At 39.4% G+C, this 11553-nt stretch overlaps 1 protein-coding gene across 1 annotated transcript in view; it reads left to right on the top strand.

The window, feature by feature from the left end:
- The first annotated feature begins 2623 nt into the window (after positions 1–2623).
- Positions 2624–11553, top strand: part of LOC311011964 (sodium- and chloride-dependent GABA transporter 2-like) — a 44555-nt gene continuing 35625 nt past the window's right edge. Inside the window, exons 1-12 of the mRNA XM_084007218.1 lie at positions 2624–2832; positions 2966–3100; positions 3205–3345; positions 3490–3574; positions 3648–3780; positions 3890–4024; positions 4347–4450; positions 4545–4669; positions 5789–5901; positions 7695–7832; positions 7926–8028; positions 8886–8961. Coding sequence (XP_083863344.1) covers positions 2643–2832; positions 2966–3100; positions 3205–3345; positions 3490–3574; positions 3648–3780; positions 3890–4024; positions 4347–4450; positions 4545–4669; positions 5789–5901; positions 7695–7832; positions 7926–8028; positions 8886–8961 — 1478 coding nt within the window. The 5' untranslated portion in view covers positions 2624–2642. The remainder of the gene's footprint in view (positions 2833–2965; positions 3101–3204; positions 3346–3489; positions 3575–3647; positions 3781–3889; positions 4025–4346; positions 4451–4544; positions 4670–5788; positions 5902–7694; positions 7833–7925; positions 8029–8885; positions 8962–11553) is intronic.

Below are 11553 nucleotides of genomic sequence, written 5' to 3'. Positions count from 1 at the left end.
TTTTCTATTACTACGTTTAAGTTTACTGTTCCCTTTTGTGGTTTTACTGGTTGTAAATCATGTAGCAAAACAGTATCACCCAATTCTAATCCAATACTTATAATAACAATAACAATAATAATACATTTTATTGATCAGATTATTGAGAGCTTTGTAGATGATGAGGAGGATCTTGAAGTGGATATGCTGCTTTATTGGGAGCCAGTGAAGGTGTTGCAGGATGGATGTAACGCATTTCTTTGAGTAACTTACACTTTGACTTCTAAAGAAGTCTCTTATGTCCACGTTTCTTTTAGACATCCTGGCTGCGTCTAATTACCAAACACACATACACACGCACGCGCGCACATATGCACATGGACACCGATTCAAACGCAAATGTAAATGAAACCTCTGATATCACAATCCTTCTAGCTGACGTGAAGCAGGCAGAACAAACTCCCAACGCACAGTAGCGGACTCCTGTAGGACTCCTGCAGGCAGAACAAACTCCCAACGCACAGTAGCGGACTCCTGTAGGACTCCTGACCGCAGACTAGCAGACCGGTGTGCAAGCAAGATGGAGTGAGGGCGGGGACGGCCAATCACACAGGCTTCAGCTTGAGCGGCCGTTTTCCGCCTGGTCCTAGTGCTTGACGCGTCTCTGTTTAATATAGCGTAACATTTGTTTTTTTCTGGCTTCAATGAAGTAACACGACACATTTTCAGTCAGGACCACTTTGTCAAAAAGAATCTTTATTTATTTGCACAAGTTTCATTTGGCGGTATGGTACTGTTCTGGGACTCCCTGCTCTTCCACGCGCTTGCGGGCAGGAAGAGCACCTTCCTGCCCTTCATGAGCCATCATGAACGGCATAAGCAGGGAGCGTAGCAGCAAAGAAAAACCCCAGACAGAGCAGAGCAACCAACAAGAACAATGGTAAGGTACATAACAGATGACGGGAGGAGCTTATGGCAAGCCGTTTTAACATTTAATAGCTAGACTGAATATGTATTGCAGATATCTGTAATTCAATTCTTCCTAGTCATAAAGAACATTTCAGATATCCACAATGACATTCTTCCTATCCACAATTGTCATTTCAGATATCCACAATGGCATTCTTCCTAGGACAAATGACGTCACTTTTGCCATTCATGTGTATTGGGCTTTCAATTTCAGATATCCACAATTACATTCTGGATATCTAGAATGAACATTCTGGATATCTGCAATTGAATTCTTACTAGGAGAAACTCCCATTTCAGATATCTTCAATCCAATTGTTACTAGTCATAATTTTCATTTCAGATATCCAAAATGAAAAACTATGCCAGATATCCAGAATGTAATTTTGAATATCCAAAAATACATTGTGACTAGTAGAAATGTCGTTATGGATATCCACAATTCATATTATGACTAGTAGAAATGTAATTTCAGATATCTACAATTAGAATTGTGACTAGGAACAATACAATTGCAGATATCCACAAAATGTATTGTTGATATCTGTTGACAGGTAGACAGGACGCCATTAAAAAAAATTTTTAATTATGACTAGTAACAAGTGGATTGAAGATATCTGAAATGGGAGTTTTTCCTAGTAAGAATTCAATTGCAGATATCCAGAATGTTCATTCTAGATATCCAGAATCTAATTGTGGATATCTGAAATTGAAAGCCCAATACACATGAATGGCAAAAGTGACGTCATTTGTCCTAGGAAGAATGCCATTGTGGATATCTGAAATGACAATTGTGGATAGGAAGAATGTCATTGTGGATATCTGAAATGTTCTTTTTGACTAGGAAGAATTGAATTACAGATATCTGCAATACATATCCAGTTTAGCTATTAAATGATAAAACGGCCACTTATACTTTTTAAGGATTTTTAGATATCTTAAATTTAGTTTTGACTAGTACAATCAAAGTTGTAGATATCTTAAAATATCATTTTTACTAGTAAGAATGTATTGTGGATGTCTTTAATTACCATTTCTCCTAGTCAAATTTACATTTTGACTAGGAGAAATGCTATTATGGATATCTAAAATATAATTACAGATAGCAGTGTGGTTCGATTAAATGTTAAAACGGCTTGCCATAGGAGCTGGGGTGGAGGTGGGTTGAAAACGCCGCCAGAGGAAGCAACGAGGGAGGTCAGGCTAGAGCAGTTTAAATAGCGCGCTCTGAATGCAATTTCCCAATAGGAATCGAGCACGGGGAGTCAGCTGAGCCGTCAGCTGATCTCCTCGGTTTTGACAGCTACGCTGTTGCTGCTGATGTAGAGCTTGACGTCGTGGCCTGCCAGAACTAACGCTACGCTTGATTTTTGGCAGTAACGATAACGGCGTTATAATAATGAGATTAGTAATCAATTAGATTACTTGTTAATAACGCCGCTACTTATAACCCCGTTATTCCCATCACTGCTATTCAGTGTTGGTATTGGTTAATGTATTAATTACTTGAAATTAGCCAAGTATTTGACTGGTAATGTAATGCAGTGTAGTACCTTTTTCAATGGTGGTGTTGCTACACATATCTTCTCCTTTTCCTACTTACCAGTTGTTTGTTTTGATTCTTAGAAATATTGACTTAACACCTGAATGAATAATTTCTCATAACTTACATTTCAACAGTGTAGATTGTCCCAATGGAGCCAGAAAGTAATCCAGAGAAGGGTCTGATGAAACATGACAACAATCCCAATCATGCTCCAGACAAGTGTGTCAAGAGAGGCCAGTGGTCCAACAAGACAGAGTTCATCTTGGCAGTAGTTGGAGAAATCATTGGTCTGGGCAATGTTTGGAGATTTCCATACCTGTGCTTTAAAAATGGAGGAGGTAAGAACATGATGGTGTCTTGTTTTATTGTACAGCAGAATGTTGGATAAAAACAATGGGAATAATGAATTGAAATCATTAACATTTAGTTTTGTATTTTTCTCACCAAGTACTTATTATTCTTCCTCTTTAGGAGCTTTCTTGGTTCCTTATGTTTTGATCCTGCTCACCTGTGGAATCCCCATCTTCTTTCTGGAGTTATCTCTGGGACAGTTAACTGGTCAGGGTGGAATCACATGTTGGAGGAAAATATGTCCTTTACTGGAAGGTACTGCTAGCTTAGCTACATATTCAATATGGTGCACATGGTATTTAGTTGATACATTACTGTGTGTATGTTATGTTGAAATGTGATCATGTTTTTGTAAATAGGTTTAGGTTACGGCAGTCTCATGATAATGCTCTACACTTCAATGTATTATATTGTCATCATGGCTTGGGGCTTCCTCTACCTCTTTTCCTCCTTCCACACTGTACTCCCCTGGGCCAGCTGCAACAACACCTGGAACACAGGTACACATCTGCATTATTATGGTGCCATGACCTTATAAAGTATAGAATTACAGTCAATGGCAATAATGAAAATGTATCATATAATGCTGCACTGTTTCACTCCAATCTATTCTAAGTTATTGCTTTTAATTCTTCCACCGCCAGAGAACTGCATTGATTACAATCAGAATCATTCAGTTTATGACCACATCAATGAAAATGCAACATCTTCAGTTAAAGAATTCTGGCAGTAAGTACTCATATCACCCACATGATTTAGAGTTGTCATGATGTATGTTTAATAATTTTCTTCCTGCATACAGGAGGAGAGTCCTGGCTTTGTCTGGAGGAATTGAGGAGATGGGCAGCATGCGCTGGGACCTGGCTGGATACCTTCTGCTGAGCTGGATCATCTGTTACTTCTGTATATGGAAAGGAGTCAAGACGTCAGGAAAGGTGAGAAGTATGCACTTGTTATCATCATGGTGTTAGAACTCCAAACTGATTAAATCCTAAACATTACTGTGAAAACCTCCACTCAGTGAAATTGATGCTTCTGTCTCAGGCCGTCTACTTCACGGCAACGTTTCCCTACGTGATGTTGATAGTGCTGCTGATCCGTGGCCTTACATTGCCAGGAGCTGTAGATGGAATCCGATTTTACCTTTCTCCTGATCTGACAAGGCTGACTGATTCTCAGGTGAGGTGTTTGCGTGGAAGTGATGAGTGATCTATGAGTGACATTCTGTACAGGGCAATACTTTGCAACACTGGCACACTGGACATAGTATACATACTGTAATGGGTGTCTGGGACTGGTGGGAAAGTCTGTGGACCTCTTATGGATGGAAGGAGAATGGCAACTCTTTGAGAATTCCTAAGAAATGCATGGGCTTGGAGAAGTGGGATTCTTGTCTGAAGGGATGGACAGAGAGGTAGAAATGAGAGAATTAGGTATAAACATCTAATAAATAAATGCATATTTAAGGCATAACAATCACAGCTCATTTAACTGCTTAAAGGTGTGGATGGATGCTGGGAACCAGATATTATTCTCCTATGCTGTCTGCTCAGGCTGTTTGCAATCTTTGGGAAGCTACAATAAATACAACAACAACTGCTACACGTAAGGAAAATTAAGATTATTCTATATGTGTTATGCCTTACATTTTTTATGTGATGCAGGATTAAAACATACTCCTCTTTTTTTTCATCTTCAGAGACACTTTTGCATTGTGCACACTGAACACTTTAACCAGCTTTGTTGCTGGTTTTGCAGTCTTCTCTGTCCTTGGGTTCATGTCATATGAGTTGGGTGTTGACATCTCAACGGTAGCTGAATCAGGTACGGGATGGTTTGTTGTGTTCTTATGAAAAATGATAAATAATATATATATCAAAATGTTTTTTGTATACATATGAAGAAGCTGTGAGAAGTTACCTCAATTTTTCTCCACCCTAAATATACCTGACATGATTATCTTACAAACCTCACTGACATGGAACGTGGAAGTCAGAAGATTACAGCAACAATAAATGTCATGGAAAAGTTGCTATTGTTTCTATTTTTATGCTGCAAAATGCAGCATAAAAAAAAGAGACAATGTCACTGAATATGAGATTCATCTTTATGAAAGACAATGGATGTATGTGTGGCTAATGCCTCTTGTTTCCGGGGCCAAATAAGGATGTTTTTCCCCTAAAAGAGGATGTGCGCCGACTGTCATCTGAGCTCAAACAAAAAACTTAAATAAATTGAGTCGTGCTGATGATACTTTCTGGGAAAATAATGAACTGACAGAGGCTAAAACAATCCATAGAGCTGAGAGGAGCTGAGTTGCGTGATAATCATCTGTGCGTTCGTCACAACAAGTGACCCTTTTTACATACACATAATGGAAACAATATAAAACGTGGATAGCAGCACCTTTAGCTAAAATAACTGGTTAACCATTTGAGGACTGAATTTCTGTACCACATTTCTGGAGCGGTGTGAACTAATATCTGTCCCCATATTGTGTAGATGTATTGTGTGCAGCAGCATACATACTGTATACAGCACACAAAACATCAAAAGTCATTGTAATTAGGTCACATAGTTCCTTTGCGATGAAGAACAATAGTTATTTTAATTTGCTGCTCTGGTGTAATCACATTTTAAGATTAGCAACACAGTCCTTGAAATGCTTCTAAAATGATTTACTGATAGGACGGTGTAGAATATAGGGAGTCAGGAATAAGTCTAAGAATATGGCAGCACCCTCCTTTAACGAGCTTGGATTCATGTGGCCAGAATTAATTGTTTCCGTTTTAATTACTCACCATCTCAGGACACAAGCTCAGCATGTCTTTAATTTTAATTTAAGTTTAATGCTAACACCACATCAAGCTATAAACATATATTATGACCAATAAGAGTATTGTTGCCTAGCATACTTGGTTATCTACTTTGGACCTCTTGCAGGTCCTGGCCTGGCATTCATAGCCTACCCTCGGGCAGTTTCCCTGATGCCTTTACCCCAACTCTGGGCTGCCTTCTTTTTCCTCATGATAATCCTCCTCGGACTGGACAGTGAGGTAAAGTGTTATCATTCAGTTGTATTTAAAATATACATCAGACTTTCATAAAATTCACTTCTTACTCATACATGCTCTGTCATCTTCTTGACCCTCCAATCATGAGCATGCAATTTTATTTGTATAGCACCTTTCAACAACAGGGCAACTCAAAGTGCTTTACATAAAACATTAAAAGCATTGCAGAAAAGCATTAAAACAAGCCATTCAAATTAAATAAAACATTAATACATTTAAAAAGTAAATAAATAAAAACAAGAATATCAAAGAATATAAATTACAGTGCAGTATAAGAAGTTCATAGATAGTATTGTTTACTGAAGGCAGCAGCAAACAGAGAAGTCTTCAGTCTTGATTTAAAAGAGCTGAGATTTGCAGCAGACCTGCTGTTTTCTGGAGGTTTCTTCCAGATATGTGGTGCATAAAACCTGAAGGCTGCCTCTTCATGTTTGGTTCTGACTCTGGGGACACAGAGCAGACCTGTCCCAGACCATCTGAGAGATTGGCTGGTTAAGCAGAAGATCAGAAATGTATTATGGCCGTAAACCATTCAGCGCTTTGTAAACCAACAGTAGTATTTTGAAATAAATTCTTTGGCAGACAGGAAGCCAGTGTAAAGATCAGAGAACCAGAGTAAAATGATCACATTTTTTGGTCTTAGTGAGGACTCAAGCAGCAGCGTTCTGAATTAACTACAGCTGTCTGATTGACTTTTTAGGGAGACCTGTAAAGACACCGTTACGTAGTGAAGCCTGAAGATAAATACATGGACAAATTATTCCGAATCCTGCTGAGTCATAAGTCCTTTTATCCTTGATATATTCTTTAGGTGATAGTAGGCTGACTTCATAACTGATTTAATGTGGCTGTTGAAGTTCAGGTCTGAGTCCATGACTACACCTAAATTTCTGGTTTGTGGTTTTTAGCATTACTGTTTGAAGCTGGGTGCTAACTTTTGACCGTTCTTCCTTGGCTCCAAAAACAATGATTTCAGTTTTGTCTTTGTTTAATTGGAGAAAATTCCGCTCCATCCAATAATTGATTTCACTCACTGAAAATATGCATAAGCGTAGCCAGCCAATTAGGACATGCCTACACAAATACATGTGGACTCCATACTATGGGCACACCACTGTCTGCCATCCTTTTTCTTTTCGACTGACGGGACTTTTGCCCTGCCCTGACTGCTCATCTCCATGGATGGACTTGCTGCTTCAAGAAATGTGTTAGTGCCCGTGATGTCCCGGTCTCATCGCTGGAACAAATCTTTACAACACCTCCTTCAAGTGCCTCATGATAAAGACTACGTAGAGAGTGGTGAGTGGTGTTCAGCAGCAACTGGCCTGCCTGACCTGGTAAATCCCAGTTGCTTGCTGCTTCGTGGTAACCATAGCACGGCTACACCAAGGCCAAATCCCTCCTTTGGTCCCAAGAACTTAAGGAGTTATTTCAGGTTGAGGGTTATACTTTTGGATAATTTTTTGTAAGATGTGTGTAAGACTATAGGCAGGCAGGAAAAAACTTCCCATTATTGTCCGTCTCACACTCTTCTTGCAGTATTGCGTCGTGGGTGGCCTTGTTGCCTGGCGTGAGTACCCTGAAAGTCCAGTAGAGGGCCTAGCCTCTGTGAGTTAGAGTGTGATTATGACATTGTAATGTACGGAATGTATGCTGTATTGGTCGTTCAAAGTAATTAAAAGCTAAAATCATTCATCCATACCACCACACAGGCCTTGTAGTGGCCAACTGACTTGAATAAACTAGAAAATGTAAAACTAATATTTCCCCCACAGTTTGTGTATCTTGAAGCCTTGGTGACATCCATATCAGACATGCATCCATCCTTCTTTTTGACTGGTCATCGACGTAAACTACTTCTGCTGGTCATCTGTGGTGTGTCATTAGTTATTGGTCTGTTTATGGTGACTGAGGTAAGAATTTGTTTGTTTAACCAGCAAAATTAAAACTGTTAAGAGATACTGCAACTGTCTTCCCGTCTCTTTCTTCGCCGTTCTCTGCTGTAGGGAGGACTTTATATATTTCTGCTGTTTGACTACTATGCTGCCAGTGGAATACCAATCATGGTTTTTGGCATTTTGGAGTCCATCTCTGTTGGATGGATATTTGGTGAGCAACAAAAATATTTTAGTCAGAGGTGGGGGGTATGTTTTCAATAATGTGGATTATGGGATATTAAACAGGGTTTAAGTTGTCTGTTGACTCTATTCTTCTGACCTTTTTTTTATCTTGTATTTCCATTTCTAATGCACATACAGAAGGTTATCCGGGCACTAAACCCAGAGATAACGGAAATATTTTCCTACAGCTACTTTACAGTTGGCTTTTGCTTGCGCCACTTAGACAGTGTTTCAATGCAGACAATGGAAATAAACAAAGGCCTAAATAGCTGGTAACTCGGTCGGTAGTTAGCATTGTAATAAAGTAGCAAATTTGCTAGTTTTTTCTCTGAATATTGCCCACCTCTCTCGGCTCTGTTTTTCTTTTTCCTATAGTGACCCTAAAACATCGTCGTAGTTTTCTTATACCAAATTGATTTTGAAATGTGTGAACAATCTTGCCTGAGCTCTACTTTGTCAAATGTCACAAAAATAAATACCAATAGAAAAGCCTCTAGGAGATCAATACAATGTTTACTGTAAAGTAGCACAAAGCACTACATCACTTTGAACGGCTAACTGTCTGTCGTATTTTTTTGTAAATGTTATACATGGTTGGAATACTCTACAAAAGCACAGATTTATCTGAAGGTGTTTATTGAAAAGGTGTCATATTGTACCAAATCAAACCTGTAATCACTGATCTCTTGTGCAAGCACACCTTCACATAGACAAATATACAGATACGGATGGATAAACATAAATGCATACTTTTAAGAATGCATACATCATATTCATCATATGAAGTATATATACATTTACATAATTTGATGATGTAGCTAATATGACTGTCTGCCTACCTGCAAGGTGCTGATCGTTATTATGACAAAATAAAGGAAATGATCGGCTTCTACCCATCTTCGTATATGAAATATTGTTGGAGGTTCCTCACGCCATCTGCCTGTGTTGTAAGTACATTTATATTGTATTATTGTCTATATGACGTAAAGCTCAGGGTCAAAGATGTGTGTGTGTGTGTGTGTGTGTGTGTGTGTGTGTGTGTGTGTGTGTGTGTCACTTATTATTTAACAGGGAATATTGCTATTCTGTCTGGTGAAGTTCACCCCACTGAAGTTAAACAACACCTACCAGTACCCCTGGTGGGGCTACGCCATTGGACTATCTCTTGCGTTCTCTTCAGTTCTCCTGACTCCTCTGTGGATTCTCTATGCTATGGCAGTCACACCGGGAACAGTGAAACAGGTGAGTGTGACTGCGGATCGGGTAGAGAACCCCGGTCATCAGAAATATTTATTACCAATGCTAAAGTTAATGAAGCATTGTGTTTTTTCAGTTAAATCAGTGCTGTAAAAGGTCAATCCCTTGACCTTTCTCTGGCCGAACCTACATGCTTACATGTTACATGGAGTTTTGACTGTAAACTGCTTCTTGAGCTGACTAACTGAAATATGAACTATTACAGAAGCCAAATATGAGGTTTTCAGTGGGACACTACTTTATGCTGGGAGATTTGTTACAATGTAAGTGATCTGGCAAATGTTGGTCTTTTTTACAGAGACTGAAAACGTTATGCACTCCGGCAGCTGACCTGTGCAACGCTTCACCAAAGAACGCTCTTCAACCTGAAACACCTCTTTCTGGAACAGAGCTTTGTGCTTTAACTGAGACCTGAAAAGATTGCAGTTATTGGTTAAGTTAAGTTTATTGGAGGTTATTGGATCACTGTGATGTGGTGATTTTGTTTGGGGACTGAGTAATTGAGCTTTTCTGCTCCCAACGGTCTGCTTCCAGCCTTCTTTCCTTGTGTAGCAATCCTGTTTATGAACGATGCCTGTTTTTGTTTCAGAGACTGCCTATGTACTGTAAGTTTTTCTGCCTTGTTGTGATTTTTGACTTTTGCTGGATTCCCTGTAACCTTTGTATCACTGACTGCCTTGCTGTGTGTTACCTCTGCCTGCATTAAAACTGAGTTCCTGGGTGGAAGTCTCTGTTCTTTGTCCCTTGGAACAGGAGTGTCCCAGTCACAATTCTCTGTGCATAATTCCCATAACAGGACCCGTCCTCTTATGGTTACTGATGCCACAAGATCAGCCTGTCTGCGGTAAAGTGAAGTTTACCATCACCGTTGTATGAATGAGCCACCTGGATATCCTCATGTTTCACTGGTAATGGTGACACTTCGTTGTCGCATGGTTGGCCAGGTGGAAACGATATAGCGTCAATAGTTAGCCATTCTCCAATTCTCCAGGCCAGCAGCGGGCCAGGCCAGCAGCAGGCCAGCGGGAAAACTTCCCGGTGCTCCAGATGGCCAGTCCAGACCTGGACCTTATCCTTCACTTTGAGGATAAGAGGCAGCACCTCAGCAGCAATGCTGTCTGTGTGGACAGCATATGTGTGAGCCACAACAGTTCAACAGTTCAGTGAGGCGATGTGGCCCATGTAAGTGGACAAAAATGCTTTTGCTGGAGACTTCGCCATTATTTTATTTACAAAGCAGAATAGGGGAACGTTGTAGCAATGTAGGCAATTAGCAAACCACTTCTGGTCTGGCACCCAATACAGTGCAACCTTGGAAATTTGATTTGAGCATTGCTGCAGCTCCAAGTTAAAATCAACAATAATGTACGTTGTGTGTTCCCTTGAAGCACTTTCACAGCTGAAAGGCAGATCTTGAACTGTACTTATGTTCCTATTTTATGCTTTTTCCCTCTTTATTTGCATATTTAGTAATGAAGTAATACAAATGTTATTGTAGTGGCAACCTATTTGCCACTCTTGCAGGACGCAAAGTTTCCGTACTCGTGCTTGTCGTAAGGCAATAAACTCCAAAGAAAATCCAAGAAGGAAACGAGGCTGATGTAAAAAGGGGAAAAAACGCTGCAGTTTATTCTCCACATATCAAAAACAAACGTTTCCAAGCAAAATCCTGGGTATCCTTTTGTCACCTCAAACTTACTGACAAAAGGATAAAATTAGTTTTCCATGTCTAAATGACACTAAGCTACGGTCAGAAAAAAAGTGTTGCTCCCGTCCTGCGCCGACAAGCCAACTACAAAGCCTAGATGCCGACAGGTGCGCACATGGCAAATTTACTTCACTTTACAACAGTAAATTCTGCTTTACGGCAGTATTAATTTGTGGCAGCAGGACTAAATAAGAGCATTATAAAATCACTTCTACTGAATAAACATTAATTACAGTAAGATAAAACAAAATATCAGTTATGATTAATTATTGTTAATTAAAGCAAAATAGATCTTAACATATTAGGCACAAAATGCAAACATAAGCCTCATCTTATCCATGGCTCTAACAGTTATGTTACTTTAATATTGTGGTACTTGGATTAGCGTAATTTAAAAAGTGTGCTTTTAATTTTCTATTTTGTATAACAAACCATTAAATCCCCAGAAAACAAAATAATAATAATCAAATGTGAGCATTCAATTGAAAACTTCAAATAGTCAGGGAAAAAAACGTCCACTTTCATCATCGTCAGTGAAAGCATCTTTTC

Source organism: Eutrigla gurnardus, assembly GCF_963514095.1.
Source record: "Eutrigla gurnardus genome assembly, chromosome: 4".
Taxonomy (NCBI): domain Eukaryota; kingdom Metazoa; phylum Chordata; class Actinopteri; order Perciformes; family Triglidae; genus Eutrigla; species Eutrigla gurnardus.
This window is presented reverse-complemented; position numbering and strand designations above follow the sequence as displayed.